This window comes from Asterias amurensis, chromosome 22 (assembly GCF_032118995.1).
Source record: "Asterias amurensis chromosome 22, ASM3211899v1".
Taxonomy (NCBI): Eukaryota; Metazoa; Echinodermata; class Asteroidea; order Forcipulatida; family Asteriidae; genus Asterias; species Asterias amurensis.
In genome coordinates, this window is record NC_092669.1 from 1844112 (window position 1) to 1865458 (window position 21347).

The following is a 21347-nucleotide window of genomic DNA, read 5'->3' on the forward strand; positions in this document are numbered from 1 at the left end:
ACACAAACAATAGTGTGGTCACACAAAGGGGGTGCTGCCAGCTTACAAAAAGAATGCTATCCTATAATAGATCATTTCAATTACGATCAATAGTGTAAACTTCAATACATTTCTACTCTAAGACGCAACTCCCACATTGCGGCAACTATACAAGACTGACTGATGTGCCGCCCGCCTGTCACTGCACATTGCCACAAAGAGGACCGCAAACAAGCACGGCCCCTTTGTGTGTACGCATGCGGTGATTGGCCGTTTGATGATTGGCCGTTGTTGATTGGCCGGTGATAGTTCCATTCATAAAATCTTGGCTAGACTTCGGACGGATCGAGTAGAGCGGCTGCCCATTGTACAACAAATAGCTTGAACGTCTGACCCACGCTTCGAGGCTCGGGGCCCAGTCTAATCAAACGTGGACAACTTTTGTCAACAGAGGGCGATGCGATGCAGGGCAAAGTTCAACTATTTCTCGGTGTGCGTTGTCGACCGATCTTTGATTCAAAGAGAGTTTGTTGCCAAAGAAGTTCACAAAACATGGTCAACACAACCGATCATCAAATCGCAAATTCTTGAAAAGGGTTGTTGATGGAAAAAAAGTATAACTCAGGACTGATAGTGTGAGATAAAAAAATCACCCGTAACGCGGCAGGTTTGCGTACTTCACTTCCGTGTTTTGAGGTTAGTTTTTTCATGGTTTTTTTTTATTTTGGTCGCGGTTTATACGCCGCGCGGCATATACGCCGACACCTAAATATTTTTTTGTATATTTTGGGGAAGTGCGGTTTATACGCCGCGCGGTTTATAATCCGAAAATTACGGTACATGTTTAGTGAATCGGGGGGGGGGGGTGTTGTACTGTATTTCACACACGCTTGTGCGATAACTTATAATCAACCCACCTCTTTTGAGGAGCTTTTGGAGGAGTTCATACAAGAAGTCTCCAGCATTAGGGGCGCGGTAACGGAAGCCTTCTTTGGAAAGGATGCAGAGGGCTTTTCCATTCATAGAGAACTTCTTCTGTTGGACATCATCCAGTTCAAACTCTCTAACACACCAATCCAGCCACTCCTCCACATCATCTTTTGACCAACTTGTGGGATGTTTACCTGCACAATCACAACAGAAATGAGAAAATTTCATTCAAATGCTTTTTATCAGTTTATTTATTTATGGTCTTTTAAATGGTCTGGGTGCTTTTTGTCGGACACAAAACACAATGTCCACAGATTTACACTAAACGTACACAGTTTGAAGATAATGATGTAGAAACCTTGCCTTCCCTTAAATTGCTAAGAATCTGGAGTTTTTGAGAAAAACAAGTCACAAAAATCATTCAATAAAATGTAATATTACCAGTTATTATCGGACATGGTTTAACATCATTATCTTCAAACTGTGTAAGTTTAATGTCAATCTGCGGGCATTGTGTTTTGTGTTACAAAAAGTATCAAATTCCTTTATTATAACAAGCTGCCCATCACAGAAAAAGCCAGTTATTTGTTTCAAAAAGTTTCTCCTCAAGAAATTTGTAAGAATTAATAAGCCATAAATTGACACATGTGTAACAGTACTGTACTTTCAGGACTTGATTCTCTTGTTTCATTTTCACGTCCGCTCCGTTGAGTTTTGATTAAAGACACTGTACACTATTGGTAATTGTCAAAGACTAGTCTTCACAGTTTGTGTATCTCAACATATTTATACATATAAAATAACAAACCTGTGAAAATTTGAGCTCAATCGGTCGTTGAAATTGCAAGATATTAATGAAAGAAAAAAACACCCTTGTCACACCATGGTCCCACGAAGTTGTGTGCTTTCAGATGCTTGATTTCGAGACCTCAAATTCTAAATCTGAGGTCTCGAAATCAATTGTGGAAAATTACTTCTTTCTCCAAAACTACGTCACTTCAGAGGGAGCTGTTTCTCACAATGTTTTATATTATCAACCTCTCCCCATTACTAATAATCAAGAAAGGTTTTATGATGACAATTATTTTGAGTAATGACCAAAAGTGTCCACTGCCTTTAAGTCAAAGGGAGTTTCCCACCATGTTATGCACAACCATAAATTACGCCCACTTAGCCAGGCATGAAGGAGTTTCATGTTTTTTTTCCTGCAAAGCTTCCAGGTTTTGTATTTATGTAATCAAAGTTTCTCACAGGTTCACGCCTGCATCAACAAATTAAGGAAGCTTCACTTAAGAGAAGTGTATTCATGACCATCAAAATAAAGGTTCACAGGAAAACAAATAGTGTTTTCATAAGCTGGTACTTCCATCCTTTTAGTTTTGTTTCATGATTGTACTTTAAAATAGTCTGCCTAGTGAAACACTTCCTGGGGTATTCTAAAAAGAATTTCCGTGCCCACCAGTGACATTATTTTTTGGGAACTTTTCAGAGCTTCATGAGAAAGTGTTTTCCTTTGAAAATAACAGGGCGTTTTTAACAACTGTTGTTTTTAAACAAGCTATTTTTTATAGAAGAGTTTGCGGTAACACCATGTAATAATCTCTAAATGAGTTGGGGTGGTTCTGAAAAGAACCGTTGGTTTAACTCAACGTTTCAATCAGTATGCTGATCCAGAAGACGATCAGAGCATACCGATCGAAACGTCGACTTAAACCAACGGTTCTTTTCAGAACCACCCCAACTCATTTAGAGATTATTACATGGTGTTACCGCAAACTCTTCTATATCTTATCTCCACCATGCAAAGTTTCAAATCCTACTTAAGCTATTTTTTTCAACAACTGATTTTTTATTGTTATTATTTTCTTTTAAACAACTGATTTTTGTTAAAAACTGATTTCTGTTTACAACGGTGGGATATGCACAAGGGAGTACCTACGTCTAAAAAAAATTATATGATTAAATATAATTATTACTATAATTATTGTTATAAACACCAAAACCTACCCATAAGACTTTCAGGGCACGCAGTAACCCTGACGGGAACCGGTGATCCTGGATCAGACGCAGGTAAATAACGTTGGGAGCCAGTGAACATCGCTTCGCTCGCTGCATCCGAGTAAGGGCTAGTCTGGCAGTTGGAGTCTCGCTGACAAACGGTACTCAACGCATCAAATGTAGCGTAGGGTAGAAACCGGAACTGGAATGCTGGGACTGCTTGGGGTACAGTTACATCCGTGGCAACCCTTCGCTCCGCCGAACGAAACATCAACTGTAAAATGAGATAACAAAGAAATAAATCCCTGTTTTGGGCAAAACTTTTTCAAAATTTAAATTTAAGATATGAGGCAGGACATCAGCTGTTTTGGTAATTAGAATGACCAATTACAATTAAGCTCTGCAGCAGTGAAATTAAAAACAGGAAGACCCCCCTCCGTCCACCATAAAATGAAAGTAGAAGTCCGGCCTATTTCCTACCTCCAAAGGTACATGTAGTTGTTAATAAGCGGAACAGTTCCGTTTTTAAAACTAAGTAGTCTCTCGCGGCAGTAGAATAATGAGCGAGTCCAGATCACAAAGAACAAATCTATACACAGCAACGTAAATCATAAAGCAATCTGATAGCCAATGAAATACCTTCCCTTAAAGACAAGATGGACCTTTCTGAACAGAACTAAAATTAAAAATTCACAGATTTACAAATAACCTACAGGGTTTACAGAAGGTAAATGGTGAAAGACTTCCCTTGAATATTGAGAAACCATTAAAACAAATAACAATTCTCGATATCAAGAATAACAGATTTATTTAAAACACATGTCATGACAGGGCAAAACGTACAGAAACAAGGGTGGGTTTTACCGTTAATTTCTCACGACTCTGATGACCGATTAAGGCTAAGTTTTCACAGGTTTGTTATTTTATAAGTTGTGAAACACGAATTGTGGACCTTTGGACAATACTGTTTATTGATGTTGTGCTTTATAGAGAAATTGACAAACCCTCCTCCAGCAAATTGAGGAAGTTTCCCCTCTTTTTCTAAGCCCACTCAACTAATGTAACTAATTTTTTTAAAGTAGTTATGAAAGTTGCTCCTGAACAACATAAAACAACTTTAAACTAAAAGTATCAGGGCACGGTTTCATAAAGCTGTCAAACAGTACTTTGCTTAGCTTAGAAAACTGTTGCTTAGCAAAAATGGGTAACTGGCTAAAAAAAAATTGTTTCTGACAATTTTGTTATTACAGCAGAACAATTTACTAAGCACAACTTTCTCATGCTTGCTTGTTATTAACAGAACAATTTACTAAGCACAACTTTCTCGTGCTTGCTACATCGTTTTCCAGAAAGAAGTAATTTTCCACTAAAATATGTGAATTTGATATTAAGACCCGAAATCAAGCATCTGAAAGCATACCACTTCGTGTGACAAGGGTGTTTTTTCTTTCATTATTATCTCGCAACTTAGACGACCGATTGGGTTCAAATGTTCACAGGTTTGCAATTTAGTTGTTGAGATACATGTACACGAAGTGAGAAGACTTGTCTTAGACAATTACAAATAGATTCCAGTGTCTTTAAGAAGAAAGAAAAAACTTAGCAAAAAACAAAAATGGCTAAGCAGCATTTCCTTAGCTTACAGTATTATGGAGTTGTGCCACTCAGAAAACTTACCTGTGAATATTTCATGAATACTGTTTCTCCTGTTAGTGAGGGTGATGGGATGGGTTGGGTCAGGGGGAGGGGAGAAAAAGAAAGAGGACAATGTTAACATAGGATGTAAGTATGTTTTCTTTTCACACTCACAGTCAGGGACACTGTTTGGAGGCACTTCTGTAGACACTATTGGTAATTATTCAAAATATCATTAAAAACTTAATTGGTAAACAAGCAATGGAGAGCTGATAGTATAAAACATTGTGAGAAACGACTCCCTATGAAGTGACATAGTGTTTGAGAAAGAAGTAATTTCTCAAAAAAATATTTGAACTGAATTCAAGACCTCAGATGTTGAGAATACACCAAGTGAGAAGACGGACCAGTCTTTGACAATTATCAAAGGTGTCCATCAGGGCCTTTAAAGACACTGGACACTATTGGTAATTGTCAAAGACCAGTCTTCTCACTTGGTGTATCTCAACATACGCATAAAATAACAAACCTGTGCAAAATTGAGCTCGATTGGTCGCGAGATAACTATGAAAGAAAAAACACCCTTGTTACACGAAGCTGTGTGCTTTCAGATGCTTGATTTCGAGACCTCTAAACTTGAGGTCTCAAAATCAAATTCATGGAAAATTACTTCTTTCTCCAAAACTACGCCACTTTAGAGGGAGCCAATTCTCACAATGTTTTATACTATCAACCTCTCCCCATTACTCATCACCAAGAAAGGTTTTATGCTAACAATTATTTTGAGTAATTACCAATAGTGTCCACTGCCTTTAAAGTTTAATGTTATATGAAGTCAACTGTATTTGCTGTGTGTCCCTTCAGACATTGCAAAGGACAGATAAATTTTGTTACAAAATTCAAAATTGAGTACATCTAACAGATTGAAACACAAAACGCGCGGAAACAAGAGTGGGTTTTCCCGTTATTTTCTCCCAACTCCGATGACCGATTGAGCCTAAATTTTCACAGGTTTGTTGTTTTATATGTTGTGACACGAAGTGTGGGACTTGGACAATACTTTACCGAAAGTGTATAATGGCTTTAAAGGGGCTGTCACCATCATGATCAAAGACGGCATGTGGCTATAGTATACATAAAAATACTATCACTATCAATTACAGCCTCTGTCAGTTCTGCACACGCTTTACATTATACTGAGAGGAGGGTATGTTGGTAGTAATTGGGTGAGAGTTCACAATTCCATGAGACCCCAAAGGCCTGATTTAAAAGTGACTGGAGTGCTCCTTTAAATTTGTAAACCTACACTGTTAACCTTGTTTAAAGAGTAATTCACAAACAGTATTCAGACTGCCACTGATTTTTACCCCTTCCTGAAAGTGGAAGAGTCTGATACAAACTTTAAGTAGGTGGTCATGAAGGGGATTTCCCTAAAAGCTACCTGGTGATTGTTTGGTTTGTTCTGTTTGATTTTAATATTAATGGACTTTGTTTGAGTTTCTAGAACTTCTGGGTTGGTGGAAAATACAAAAGGTTGTTTGGAGTTGTGTGAGTGTTATAGTCTAAACTAATCCAAGGTCAAAAGATAAAGAGCAGGGGCCACTTTCATAGAGCTGCTTCAAGCACAAATTTTTGCTTAAGCAAAAAAATACTTGCTTAGTAAAATCAGATTACCTGCCAAGACTCCACTCAATTGTTATATGCTAAGTAAACAACAGCTAAATACCAGTCACAAGCAATGTATATGGCATGAAGTTTGGAACAGTAACATGTGTTAAATAAGCGAGCTATTTTTGTGCTTAAGCAAAATTTTTGCTTATGAAATAGAGCTGCTAAGCATAAAAATTTGATTAGCATGACATATTTTGTTTTGATAAAAACAGAATTACCAACCAAATTTCCACGTGATTTTCAGGATAAGCAAACAACAGCTGAATATGCAACAAGTGGAAATTTGGTTGGTTATCCTGTTTTTATCGAGGAAGAAATTTTTGTGCTAAGCAAATTTTTGTGTTAAGCAGCGCTATGAACTTGGGCCCATGACTTTGACATTTTAAACACTGGGACGCAGGCCCAGGGCAAATGATTTTAGCATTTGGGTACTTGACAAGTCTAGCTGAGCACTTGTAGCTCAAAACATTCACCGAAACAGAGAATTTGCTACAAGACCTGAATCAAAATAAGAATACTTCAAATTGAAGCTGATTTTTGAACAAGCACTTGTTAAAAGAAGATGTAGCACTATGTCATAGAACACATTGTACAGTAATTGTACTAAAAATGCAATGAGGTCTAGATTCAAATTAAAAAACACAAGAGCACGGACTTGTACAGTCGAAAGTATACTGTCCAAATGCTAAAAACACTGGACTCGGCCTGCGGTCCAATGTTAATGTCGAACCCTGCACTTAAAGATGCTACGTCAGATTTTTTGCCCCAAACATTAAAAAATAGATTTTTTTGAGTGAATGGTATTTCAAAGGGTATCACCCGAAAAAAAGTTCAACTTTTACTTTTAATGGTCAGGAACCATGACAAAAATTTAAAACGTTTCTTATAAAACACATAAGAATTGGTCACGTAATATATTGTTGGGATCCCGACAAAAACTAATTTTGAGCACTTTATTTCACTGCTACTAATAATTGGCGGACTTTTTCGAGCAATGGCTCAAATGAAAGCTTGTAACTCGACCCCCATCAAAATACCTATTGAATTTTAAATCAAAATTTTTGGGTCAAATCGGCCAAAAATCTGACATAGCATCTTTAAAAACAAATCACCAGACTTCAAGTCAGATAAAAAATACAAAACTGTCTGTCAAGGTTATCAAAGCATGACACTCCCTTTAAACAGTTCTAGCTAAAACTTTTCCAGAAAACCTCTTAAAAGTTTGAGCAGATGTGACTTGCAATGTTCAAGAAGGTTCAATGATAATTAGGTGGTGGTGATAGATTAGGTTCCAGGGATTGTTGAAGTTCATTTCTCCACATGTGGAACGTACGAAGGGTTTACGTAAGTAAGCTTGGGCTGGGGGAGGGGGGGGGGGGGCTGGGAATTCGTACAGATCAATGAAACAACCCCATATTTTTGTGAAAATTAATGTGAATTGAATTGAACTTACATCACGGCTCAAATTTAACAATAGACCGCAAGCTCAAGGACACTTGATTTTAGCTTCAGGCCAGTAAGCTCATGACAGAAGTCTGTCGCCTGTCGGTCTTGTGTTTTTCAGAACTTTGAATACCTCAATGTATTGTGTTAAATACAACATATTTTTTTGTGTGAAAGAAATTATGTTCAATTGTTAACATTCAGTCTGGTAAATTTACAAGTTTGTTGAGTATAAAAATACCCACAAAGACAAATCCAAAATTTTTGCTTAGTCATAATGTTATTATACTATAATAATAGTGCTTGCGATGCTCAGAAAGAATGTCAAAATATTTTGAAACTGTAGATAGTCAGTGTTGAACTCCTCATTTTTATAATTTTTTTTGTATTACATACAAGTACAACATCTTGTAACAAATTCTCTGGTGAAGAAAAGTACCTCGGCATTGAAGACAAATGGGATTCATCTTCATAAAATGTACAGAATAGTATTATTAAAATTAACTTATTTAATAAAATAAACTGGTCCAATGAATTCTTTTAGAGTTAGAGCCTACAAAAAAGGCTAGACTACAAGAAGCATGCCTGCGGTGCAGTGTTTAGGACCGATATGATCTTTAAATTGACATCAAAAACTAAATGCACAATACAACAAATACAATTTGCCATGTTCATAAATTGATTTTTGTTTTGTCAATTTATAAAATTATAAATAGATCTTTAAATTTATGCATTGATTGGTTAAAAACAATTTGGCCCACCATGCCATGTCAGAAATTTATTAAAAACAAAAATAAACATATTATTCATAAACAAATACAGTGTTTAAAGTGTTACATTTGCACTAACCTTAATCAAACCTTTCTTGAGCAGATCAACCTCGCGATAAACCGTTGTTCCTACAGCTATCTAGAGCAGCGTGAATTCAACGCCGAACGTCCCCCGTTGAATGGACCGATACAACCGGTCAAATTCCTACGACGCTTCCGCTGCGGTCGTCAATCTCTAACTTCTCGGTAAACAACAGAAACCGGCAGAGACAGGCACGGGGAAAACCAGAATAAGCATTTCTTAGCACAGTTCCGCCTTTATTCACTGCAACTGCAAATGCAGTCTCGCGTCCGTTGATAAACAAATCTAAATATGACATTTTAACTCTCAAAATAATAAATTCTTGGAATTCAAACGTGGGGGAAATGTACCTCCGGCCGTGTGTACAGAAAACTACAGCCCAAATCCGGAAGTAGGCCCCGGATGGTTAAAGAGGCACTCTCAATCCGTTGTGCTTTTTTAAATGGCTGGTTTATTTACTATTTTTGTTGTTCTTCTTCAAAATGTTTAACCAATCTCTCGGAAACAACACACAAAAAAAAATGCACCTTTGTCTCAATGCAATAAATTTGCTATGTACGCTGTTAAGGGAAAAATTATGTGGGGGAAAATTGAGGATTTCCCTCTGCAGAAAATAGGATAATCCACAAGATGCACGCTATGACCTAGCTAGCCAAATAGACACGTGACCAAAAGTATCTTTATTGTCGGGTCGTGGGGGGGGGGGGGTGCATTCGGGTGGTCCTTTATCCAGGGTCCAATTTAATAAGGGGGAAAAAAAAAGAGAGAAAAAGAGAAAAATCTTAATTTTAACATGGAGAAGTGCCAAAATAACATTTTGACAATCATCTGGCCAAGCACCATTTTCTGTTTAACAATAAAAAAGGGTACAAATAGGGCCAACAAATCAGTTGACAATGTATGCGGAGGTATTTTGTCTGCAGGTTATTTAAATTTGTAAAGTCAAACCACTTGTGACAATTGAGGAGCTATAGTTTTCTACATAAAGTCTGTAGCATTAGGAGCCTGGCTGGTAGAGCAGAATGCACTACCTTCCCATTTTTTTATGAATCAATTACGGTCAGGTGTCTTGCCTTGCTCAAGGGCACAAGTGTCATACTGGAATCGAACCCAAACACTGCTGCTGACAATGCCAGAGCTCAGAACCAAAGATTACAGAGCGCCGAAGGCGCATAAGATGCAGAACTGAAGCTTTATCTATTGTTGAACGTGAAATACGCATGGGCGCCATTTTAGCAAGTGATGAATTGTTTGTCATTGATAGGAATGGTTATTGTCTGCATTGACCTGCACTGATCTATTGTTGTATCAAAAGAGTTACTTGCCGAAATGGCGTCCAATGGGATTTCACATTTCAGCCCGAGTTCCGCATCTTGCACCTTCGGTGCTCTATATAATCTTTGCTCAGAAACAGTATACTGGCCACCCGGCCATGACTCTCCGTTTCTTTGACTTAAAGGCAGTGGACACTATTGGTAATTACTCTAAACATTTATTAGCATAAAACCTTACTTGGTAACAAGTAATGGGGAGAGGTTGGTGGTATAAAACATTGTGAGAAACGGCTCCCTCTGAAGTGCCAAAGTTTTCGAGAAAGAAGTAATTTTCCATGAATTTGATTTCGAGACCTCAGATTTAGAACTTGAGGTCTTGAAATCAACCGTCTAAACGCACACAACTTCGTGTGACAAGGGTGTTTTTTCTTTCATTATTATCTCACAAGTTTGAGCTCAAATTTTCACAGGTTTGTTATTTAATGTATATGTTGAGATACACCAACTGTGAAGGCTAGCCTTTGACAATTACTAATAGTGTCCTCTGCCTTTAGTGATCTTAATATCAAATAAAAGGCACTCTGGATTACAAATGGGGGTTGTTGTATAGACGCTGGGGATTCAGTCGACTAAAAATAAAAATAATATCTCATCTGGATCTAAACTTTACAGGGCACTGATAGAAACAAAATCTTATCTTTGATTGGCCTAAAACCATTGTGAGAAGTAATAATCAAACACAACACAACACAAAGAACAATCTTTTTTACAAATTTCCTCCTGTTTATTTATCTGTCGATGACCCAAGATCTTTAAAACTACAAAATACTAAAAGTTTTAAGAGTTGATACTTCATTTTAAAGGAACATTACAGAGTTGGTTTTGCTTACAAAACAGTTGCTGGCAGTGTAAGCACTTTATGTAATCCACTGTATACATAAACTGACAAACCTGAAGTTTGAGGTCGACCGGCCGTCTTGGTCACAAGAAAATAGTGAAAAACCGATTACACAATTTGCATAACATTGATGCAAAAAACAAAAATAATAAAACGCTCACTGAGCGATGAACTCCAAACGCAAAGTTAAATTATTTATTTCTCATCAAATATGGCATATCGGTAGAAATATTTCAAGGGATGTTTTCTACTATCATCATTATTTGACCGTGTAAGTTTTAAGTAAATCTGTGATCTTCGCGTTTTTTTTTCTTCTTACCAATTCTGTAACATTCCTTTAAAGGTGTCATCTCGATGCACTTTCTGTGAAGAGTCTCTGCTCTAAAAGCAGGCAGCATTGGTAACGAGTGTTGCTTTAAAGATCAGAGAAATGTGATGTTTTGAAGAAATACTAAAGCACAAAACTGTTCTGAAAAAGTTCACAAGAATAACACTTCCAGAGTACACTTTTATTCAGGAAAAAGACAATTGAACATAATTGCTTCTTTTTGCCCAGGAGCTAATAGGTGTGAGTGAGGTCACGAATCATTCTTGTGATTGATTTAGCTTGGTGCGCAACATAATTGGCAGCACAGGCTGTATTACTTCCAAGGGCGCGGAGATGGTATAAAACATTGTGAGAAACGGCTCCCTCTGAAGCAACGTAGTTTTCGAGAAAGAAGTAATTGCTCAGTAAAATATTTCAACTGAATTAGAGACCTCAGCTGAGGTCTCGAATTCTGAGGTCTCGAATTCAAGCCATCTGAAAGCACACAACTTGTGCGACAAGGATGTTTTTTCTTCCATTATTCTCTCGCAACATCTATAAACATTTACGACTTTGATTTAATGATTTGATTGACTCAAGGTCAGACCCCAAAGAAGTTCTTGACGGTCTCTACGAGGTCATTCTTCTTGCCAGCGGAGGCGAGGCCATTCTTTGTACAAAACTCCTTCAAGACAGCAACCGTCAGCTTTGCAAGCTAAAAGAACAAATCAAAAACGAGGTCAATCAGAGGTCAATCAGAGGTCATAGTTCAAGTTAAAAAGACATCATTGACATTTTTGAGCGAGAACTTTGGTAGTTGTCAAAAAGAAAAGTATCAACATTTTATGTGAACCATGAAATAACAAAGGCCTTGTTATAGTGGCAAGTGGAAACTTGGATGCCCATGCGCATGTGTGCTGTAACTGGGCTAGTGTTTATAATTTCATGTACATGTAGAGCCACAGCCCTGCTTTAATCATGATGATAGGGCCCCTTTAAAGCCATTGGACCCTTTCGGTAAACAGTACTGTCCAAGGCCCACACTTTTTGTACCATAACTTCTATATCAAATAACAAACCTGTGAAAATTTAGGCTCAATCGGTCATCGGAGTAGGGAGAAAACAACGGGAAAACCCACCCTTGTTTCTGCGCGTTTCGCCATGTCATCACATGTGTTTCAAATAAATCAGTAATTCTCGTCAACGAGAATTTATATTGTTTTGCTGTTTTCTCAAAAAGTAAAGCATATCATGGAATAATATTTCAAGAGAAGTCTTTCACCATTGCCTTCTGTAAACCCTGTAAGTTATTTGTAAATCTGTGAACTTTTTTATTTTTGTCTGAACTGAAAGGGTCCAGTAGCTTTAAAAAGCAACTTTGGTTTTATTTCCAGAAACATACGGACATATTATTCCAAATTTCTGTACCTTTCCATCTTGTGCATATTGATTCATATCAACGTCAACCGTGGGTTTGGGCTTCTTAGGTTCACCACCTCCCACCTAAGTAAAAAGAGAATACTTTGTCAAATCAAACTCAAGAGAAATATCATATCTTGATACCTCGCACTATGGCGTAATGTGGCAGATCGGAAAAGAACTCCGGACTCAAGCTCTGGTGTTTCTGATCAGCAGAGTGTGAGTTTGAGTCCCAGTGCCGTTGCCGAGTGGATAAGAACACCGGACTCAAGCTCTGGTGTTTCTGATCAGCAGAGTGTGAGTTCGGATCCCAGTGCCGTTGCCAAGTGGATAAGAACACCGGACTCAAGCTCTGGTGTTTCTGATCAGCAGAGTGTGAGTTTGAGTCCCAGTGCCGTTGCCGAGTGGATAAGAGCACCGGACTCAAGCTCTGGCGTTTCTGATCAGCAGAGTGTGGGTTCGAGTCCCAGTCGTGACACTGGTGTCCTGAAGCAAGACACTAAACCATCATTGCCGTGTCCTTTGGATGGGGCCTAAATCAGAACTGGTCCCTTGTGTTATGTAATGCACGTTAAAGCAGTTCTATGAAATATGGCACTATGATTTAACTCAATTAAATTCAATGATAGTCTATTAAAAACATACCTTGGTTAAATTAGTGACAAAATAAAAAATAAAATAAAAATATTTTTAGATTATTAGCAGTTTGAAACTAAATTGGTCATGTATAGACGCTGTGACCTATGTCTACACTAAAACCGCCCTCTGTTGAAAAAACACTGTATACGTCATGTTTCTCCGGGCATAAAGGAGCGTAGTCATGGTAAGATTGCATACACTTTCTAGCAGGCTGCCAAAACACAAAGGTTTTGCCCAGCGGTATGCCGGTCACATCGACTATAGAGAAGATTAGCTCTTCATTATGCTGTGAGTTACCTTCCGCTGCTTAGCACCGGGTTCATATCCCTCCGGGAAGACCAGCTCCTTAAATTCCTCAAGAACCTTTCCAGCCTTCTTCTTGATCATTTCATTTTTAGGCGCTGTGGATAAAAACAAAAAATAAAAAATAGTGTTATGCATCTACTTGTATCTTCCTTAACGGATAAACAAAATTTGTGACTTCCTGTTAACCGTTTCTGTTATGGAGTGGCATTAATAGGCCATCGTAACCTTGCTGTATGATGATGTCATGGGCTGTGAATAAACCACTTGCAGTAAATGCTACTACTGGAGTCCTGCCGTCTTTAAAACCGTTTCTACCAATTCCATCAGGATAATGCAGACATGATATTTAAATATGTACATATGGAATAGGCTTTTATAGACTTTTCAGGCCGTTTAATAAAAATAATACATATTTTTTCATGAGGAAAACAAATCAGAAAACTTAATAGTGTGTTTACAAATACAAATGTCCGGCTGAGATTAATCACATTCATCTTTTGAGTTATTTATTTTGTCTTAGCCATAATGACATTGACCTTTGCTGTAGGGGTCAAAACACAATAGTCTTCTGGGGCATCCAAAGACCAATCCACAAACCAAGTTTGAAGTTGATATGCCAAGTCCTTCTAGAGTTATCATCTGGCAATGATTGCTGACATGTACATAAACACGCACACTCACACAGGACAAGGCGGGCATACAAAATTAAACTTTTGAATGAAACCTGATATTGATGGTAATTTGTGTACTAATAATAATAATAATAATAACCCGTTTTAATATAGCGATTTTCACACCCGGAGGGCGTCCCTAAGCGCTTCACATTATTACCCCTGGTCACTGGGCCTTAATTCACTCCTTAAACCATCTCAGCTCCCTGGTGGGGAGTATGCAGCCTGTGCAACATTAATATGCGCTACTCGGCTAAATCAATCACAAGTACCATCTCTGCCCTCACAGGTACCCCTGGGTGAAGAGAAGCAATTATAGTTAAGTGTCCTGCTCAGGGACACAAGTGTCACGACCGGGATTTGAACCCACACTCTGCTGAACTTGAGTTCGGTGCTCTTATCCGCTCGGCCACGACACCCCAAAGACTTTGCTGACCTGTAAGATCTGTGATTTCTTCAGGTTTGTCTCGATCGAGTGCCAGTGCCTCCAAGTTGCGGTAATGCGTCTGCAGAACCGGGTTCTCAAAGTTCTCGCTCCTGAAGTTGAACTGCAGCTTCTTCACAACATCCTTGGCCTTGTTGATTTGAGCAATGGTGGCTGCAAAAAACAAAAAACACGCCAGACAAAAAAAAAATCATTATTCAGATTGTTTAATATAAAAATAAATAAACATAATAATTAGGTCTATCCAACCTTGTTCCTCCTGTCAGGGTGTTTGAGCGTGTGACCAGGCTTTCTGCTTGTTCTCATCCTTATACTGTGGCTGTGCCGAGATGTAGAACAAAGAGTTATTCCAGTAGCTTTTTCCCTCGTACTGCATCTCTTTGGAACTCCTTGTCTGGTGCACGTTTCCCTTCATCCTATGATCTTCCATCTTTTAGGAGGAATGTCAATTCCTACCTTCAGCTCCACTGAGTTTCTGCATGTCTATATTTTCTTCCTTGTAGCCCTTAACCTAGAGTGGCTTTTAGCCTTGTTTTGGGCGACTTGCATAATTTTTTTTTTTTTTTTTAATGTATGTCGTATAAAGTAATCAAGGCGCTAGAACAAACAGAAATACTTTAAGACTGGTTTTGAAACTTTTGAATTAGGAGACTGCAATATGAAGCACCTGATAAGAGTTTACAAGGTACTTCAGTTATTCAGCAGCCACTTCCAGACACACCAGAGCAAACCCTTGCTCTTAGCATGTAGCTCGGCAATATCCTCAAGATCTGAGACTATGTAACAGAGTTTGATCCAACAGCATAAAAGAAAACACAATCTTTCATTGGTGGATCGTGATAACAAGAAATCATACCGATCCTCTAACAGTCAATCTTTGACTGACTGCTAGCCTGTCGTCTCACCTCGAGTTTGCTCCGGAAGGGTAAGTTTTCTGAAATCCTCCGAGAAGGGAAGGAACAAAAGATGAAATCCAGGAGGCGTAACCTGGACATTGTGTTCGTCAAGTTCTTCTTCCTGAAAAAAAAAAAAAGAAAGAAAAAAAAAAAGTTGTCAGACAGAAAAACAAAGTTAATAATTTCTTACAGAAACTTATTTATATGTGGAGTATCATTGCCGAGCGTACCAAACTCAAAGCCCTGCTATAATAATAATGATAATAATAATTTATTTTTAAAATGGCTTACTTGGTGACGAGTAAGGGGAAGAGGTTGATAGTATAAAACATTGTGAGAAACGGCTCCCTCTGAAGTAAAGTGGTTTTCGAGAATGAAGTAATTTTCCTCGAATTAGATTTCGAGACCTCAAATTTAGAATTTGAGGTTTCGAAATCAAGCTTATGAAAGCACACAACTTTGTGTGACAAGGGTGTTTTTTCTTTCATTATAATCTCGTAACTTCGTTGACCGATTGAGCTCAACTTTTCACAGGTTTGTTATTTTATGCATATGTTGAGATACATCAAGTGAGAAGACTGGTCTTTGACAATTACCAAAAGTGTCCAGTGTCTTTAATAACAACAATTTGTTCTTATTTTTCCCAAGGGCAAAACAAAATCAGAAAAAAGTAGGAAGAATATCAACACTGTACATTATCCAATAGTTTTCCTCACCTGAGGTATAAGTGCGACAAACACAGGTGGTGTGTTTTTCCGTGGAATATACCGGCAAATGGCGACGACTTCCCTCGCGAGACATCTCTTCAGGAGAGCAGCGAAGAGACTCGTGCTTCCTCTGACGACGTTCTCATCGGGGAAGAGAAACTGAGCTGGCTGCATGTAGTAGTGGCGCTTTATGGCACTGCGAGGTTTAAAACCCATGAGGAGCAGACCTAGGAAGAATTGTCAAGAAAGGCTAACTGTGAATTTGGTTTTGATGGGATGCTGCATTTTCCCTCAATGTTTCATTGTATGGGATGAGCTGAACAGGGTTTGGCCTGTTTAGTGACCAAGGCCCGATTTCAGGTTTGAGGTTTATTTCCATACCATTAGGCAATGTATAAGGGAAAACTACTGATCGGAACTTAATAATAGTATGGGAAGGTCTCAGAATAGAAGTCCAAAGCTTGTACAAGGTCTGGCTTCTTCAAAAAGAATACATATATATGAATATGAAGCTAAAATCGTGAGTTTTCAAAAGTTGCAAAGCACAACAAAACCTTTGCTCACCAAAGTACCTTACCAAAGTACCAGCCAGGTTACCAGCCAATCTACAATGTCACATGTACCAATTATGACTGGTATCCTGTACATACCCACAACCTGAAAGTTCTATCCTCGGATTCGAACAAACCAAGAGTGAACTTTTTAAATGCATTTTTTTCTCCTTCACAATATGAGAACATTAATTTTGATTTTTTTTTTATCATTTTGTTTTACCTGATTCACCAAAGTTCTTGATCTCCGTTAGTTCTTCTTTTTCACAGACGATGTTCTTTCCGCCGTAGACCTGATACTTGGTGATGTCTGTTGGCATCAATAGTTCCCCGGTGTCCTACGATAAGTAACGAGTAATGGGGAGAGGTTGATAGTATAGAACATTGTGAGAAACCGCTGCCTCTGAAGTGACGTAGTTTTCGAGAAAGAAGTAATTTTCACAGAGTTTGATTTCGAGACCTCAGACTAAGATTTTGAAGTCTCAAAATCAAGCATCTGAAAGCACACAACTTTGTGTGACAAGGGTGTTTTTTCTTTCATAGTTATCTCGCAACTTCGACAACCAATTGAGCTCTAATTTTCACAGGTTTGTTATTTTATGCAAATGTTGAGATACACCAAGTGAGAAGACTGGTCTTTGACTATTACCAATAGTGTGCAGTATCTTTAAAGGTAGTGTCATTGGTTGGGTCTCGTCAATTTAAGGATATAGGCAACAATCTCAAGAAATATACAAATAAAAACACCTCTAAAAGTTTCAGTTAAAAAACAAGAATATTTTGCTGATACACCTAACAAAAAATAAAAAAAAATAAAAAAAATAAAAAAATATAAGTCTTTGGCCAATTTACACCTACCTCACAGAACATCCGTGACTTCGGCTTTAGCTGCTCGTTTGTTTTCTTGAAAAGTTTGACGGGATATGGTTTGTTTTGTTGCCTGACCAGGTTGTACCTATGTAAGGGACAAACAAATAAAAGTATCAATATCTGCTGGCAGTTCCTTATTTCTGTACGGAAGCCATTAAAATCATTTTTAAAAAGTGGATGATATTAAATGTTCAGACAGTAGGAGGGTCGACTGTGTACTGTGTAAATGCATTCGCCACATGATATTATACTACAAGCTGGCATTTCCTCTGTCATTCAAAACCACAATGGATGATATTAATTGGTCAGACAGTAGGAGGGTTGACTATGTACATTGTTGATGCATTCATCACATGATATTATACTGCAGGTTGGCATGTTTGCCATAGTTTCTTTCATGCACGCGGAAGCCAGCCGGTTATAAACACTGGTCATTATCAACCGTTTAAACACCCCCACGTGACGCGCTCTCCACCAATAGGAGTAGAGAAACTGCCGGGGGTATTTATGAATGATAGATAAACTATGCCAGCCGTATAGTATGTGGTGAATCAATCTACTCAGCACACAGGTAAAAATAATAGAGGTAGCTTACACTCCAACTCCAAGCTCCAATCCTTCACCGAGAGTCAAGGCCAGCTTGCCCAGGGAACGCTTCTTGTGGTCCTTTGCTCTAACCCTGATCAGCAGCTCCTCAAACTTCTCCGCTGGGTCTGGAATGACCCCGAGGTCTTCATCGTCTGGAGAAAATACTATATCCTAGAACAAACAAAAATTGGGTAGTAAGACGATGGCGTTTGTGCATGACACCTAACCATGAATTCCTTCTCTTCACCTAGGTGTTCAAATAGGAATGTGTGAGTGTTTGTTGTGCTTTATTTAATTAAAATACCAAGATTTGCTTCACTTCACCTGGGCCCAATTTCATGGCTCTGCTTACCGCCGAACTCTGTGCTTATGCTTCTCCGCTTACTTTTAGCAAGCATTGAATTTCTGCACTAGCTGTGCACGTGAAGAATGCCTTGTGACATGTGCTCAGAAGCCAGAGTTCCCTGCTAACCGTTGAAACACGCTTGATGTAAGGGCCCAATTCCCTGCTTCTTTGCTTTCGGTACGCAGAGCCATGAAATTCGGCCCAGGTTCTAAAAAGAGGCAAGTTAAAGGGTTAAATGTACTGATCTCTAACCATAAATTGCTTCTCATCACACAGATGTACAGAAAGGTCCCTGAAGACAGTACCTGATAGAATTTTGAGAGGTCAAACTCTTTGCCGGGTTGTGTGAGATGCATTAGCTCAACATCGATTCCGATCTCGTGAAGATCTTTGGCTTTTGTCTTGGCTTGGCGTTGTGTTGCTAAGTTGTTGGGGTGAGGGTCGTCGTTGTTTGTGAAGAGAAGAACTCTCTTATGGCCAATCTTCTGTGTGCTAAGCAAATAAAAAAAGCAGTAATCTTTTAATAGTTTCTTCGCACAGGGGATAACATCATACAAGCCTGTAAGCAGATATGTTTTGATTACGGGGAGCCCTTTCAGCAGAATTATATATCACAAATATTGGTTTCAATAACTTTTGGAAGTTTTGCCTTATTACACTGAATTTAAATTGTTTTCACTTGGTTTTATAGGCCCTTGTAATGAAATCTGGGGCATTGTTTTATTGTGATTTTGATTTAAAATAAATTATAATAAAAAAAACGTAACTGCCCAATTCGCATTGGGCATGGGGAGAAACCTAAATAAATTTTAACATTGAAATACCTTTGCGAAAACATGTTTGAGCAGGTCCACAGAGCGTCACTGAGTGAGTATCCCGAGTTATGTCCATACGCCGCCTCAAAATCAAAACCATCTGAGGAAAATCAAACAAATAATTCCAATTCCGATGAAGTAATGAAGAATGACAGAGAAATATTCAAGAAGAAGTGGTATGTGGTAACAAAGTGGTCCCAAAGAAGTTTGAATACACATGTGACCTTCACTGTATATTGAGATATATTTGTGTTTGTTTGCAATTGGAGAGGTAAAAAAGTTACAAAGTAATTTCTTACCCTCCAATAGCGTTTCAAGTTCGAGGATTCTGGCTGCACTTGGTTGGTCAAGATCCTTTGGATAAAAAAAACAGGAAATAAATAAAAACAAATAACAAATAAACAAAAACACAAAAGAAAAAAAAAGAAATAAAAACAAGGCAAATCATTTTCTGATTAGTTTAGCATGGGGAAGTTACACAAGTTTTTACACAACTGTGTTTTTAAACGAAACAAGTAGAGTAAAATCTAACTAAAAATTTTTGGCACAAAGGATATAAAATAATGTTACCTGAAGAACGTAGACATGCTCGAAGTTGCCGCTGTTTTGTTTCTTATCCGTGCCGAAGAAAACCACTCCGAGCAGATCCTTGTCGCTACTAATGATCTTATTGGTTAACACGCTACGTGCACACTGTAAACAAAAAATTAATCAATTCAAATCAAAGCCTAGTACAGCACGAAGGTCACAGCGAGCAGCTAAGAACAACATCATTGATTGAGGATACCGGCCAAACTTTTAATAGGTGTTTATCTTTAGTTGTAAAAGCCCTCCCCTGTGAAATCTGAGGCATTCTAAATGGTTTTTGTGTGTGTGTTTTTTTTGTGATAGGCCTATTGATCTGAAAAATAAAAAACAAAAACAAGTTTATGTTTTGCTTATCGGCTGCCATTTGACAAGCTTATCGGGCTGATACAACCGAAACGAGTAGGCCTACTGATGCGCACTTAACAGCCTGATACGATAGGTTGAGCATGGGAAAGAGAAGACGAACATTTATTTTTTTAAGTCATGAAATAATTAACAAAAATATTTAAAATTTTAAAGAAGAATCTTTGGTGAAGCAGAATCTTTTGCAGACTCGTTTTCAGAATTGAATAGAAATGTAGAAGACAGGGGTCACTCATTACCCTCATGCAAAGCTGGAAATGGCTGTCTTCCCCGGGTACGCTCTTCTTGGTCATTGGTTCCCCACAGTCTACCAGGAAGATTAGACTGTCTTTGTTACTGTAGGTTTGCTGGTACCCTCCCTCACCATCCTCATCTTCATCATCGCTACCGTCGGCATAGCCAAAGGGTTGACCCCAATTGCTCATGATTTATGTACTGTCAAAATAAATAAATAAATTTATATACAGTGAGCTGTTCAAAGTACTACTAGCCCTGCTGCCCTCATAATGTATTGTTATGGTAGGGATTGTCAATGTCAGTTAAAATATGAATGTTTAAAAAATCTTAACAAATTACACCCCATGATAAAAAGGCATGAACCAGGACCCCTGCATATGCATGCCTGCACGTATAGCTGAAAAGTGAAAACACAACCTAAGCTATGCATTCTCAACAATTAATAATCTCTCTCTGTCTGACTGACTTCTGAGTCTGCTTGATTAGGAAACCATTAACCAATGGAATTAATATTGCTGGTAAATTCTATATATCCTTAATACACAAAATGTAACCCAGAATTGTGAACAATTAATAAATAACGTTGTAAAAGCTAACACAGCTAGTTCTATGCAAAAACTAAGGTTTAACTATTTTTGTCACGAAATAGATAAAACACACATAGGCAACGATAAGGTTTAACTCAACAAAATTTCAACACTCTCCAAACTAATTTTACAGAGCTTAATTCTAATACAAAACTACACAAAATGTCCTTGAGTATTACATATTGCTTCCAAGTTTCGTTTAACTTTAATCTGATATTTAAAAAAACAAGAAACCATGATGAAAATAAACAGACGAGACTTACATTTTTTACTTCAGTGACTTGCCTTCCCTTGCGTGCCGCTCTAGCGTGACCTCTGACCCGTAATATATA

General features: G+C 38.1%; 2 protein-coding genes across 3 annotated transcripts in view; both read right to left on the reverse strand.

Annotated features, from left to right (window-relative positions):
* The window catches only part of LOC139953637 (transcription factor ETV6-like), a 19662-nt gene extending 10799 nt beyond the window's left edge, over positions 1–8863 (reverse strand). For both annotated transcript variants that reach the window (XM_071953133.1, XM_071953132.1), the window contains exons 1-4: positions 8506–8863; positions 4585–4613; positions 2917–3181; positions 897–1103 (exon numbers count right to left, since the gene is read on the reverse strand). In XM_071953133.1, coding sequence (XP_071809234.1) covers positions 897–1103; positions 2917–3181; positions 4585–4599 — 487 coding nt within the window. In that variant the 5' untranslated portion in view covers positions 4600–4613; positions 8506–8863. The remainder of the gene's footprint in view (positions 1–896; positions 1104–2916; positions 3182–4584; positions 4614–8505) is intronic.
* A 1998-nt stretch (positions 8864–10861) lies between these two features.
* LOC139953580 (X-ray repair cross-complementing protein 5-like) lies at positions 10862–21332 on the reverse strand. The gene is made up of 15 exons (XM_071953042.1): positions 21279–21332; positions 20431–20626; positions 19811–19933; positions 19540–19594; positions 19250–19340; positions 18731–18917; positions 18087–18250; positions 17480–17576; positions 16845–16959; positions 16080–16297; positions 15373–15484; positions 14459–14620; positions 13343–13446; positions 12416–12490; positions 10862–11702 (listed from the first exon to the last, which is right to left on the reverse strand). Exons 2-15 carry the CDS (start codon positions 20614–20616, stop codon positions 11589–11591), a joined length of 1803 nt encoding a protein of 600 aa, XP_071809143.1. The 5' UTR covers positions 20617–20626; positions 21279–21332; the 3' UTR covers positions 10862–11588.
* Positions 21333–21347: the final 15 nt, after the last annotated feature.

What these genes read in the sequence shown, in the direction of transcription:
- LOC139953580 (XM_071953042.1), bottom strand. Translation starts at nt 20,616, where the DNA reads ATGAGCAATTGGGGTCAACCCTTTGGCTATGCCGACGGTAGCGATGAT. An exon ending in CAAGAACTTTGGTGAATCAG is followed by an intron (nt 16,298 to 16,844) that starts GTAAAACAAAAT and finishes AATTCTTCCTAG; the next exon opens with GTCTGCTCCTCATGGGTTTT. An exon ending in AATATGCACAAGATGGAAAG is followed by an intron (nt 11,703 to 12,415) that starts GTACAGAAATTT and finishes TTGTTCTTTTAG; the next exon opens with CTTGCAAAGCTGACGGTTGC.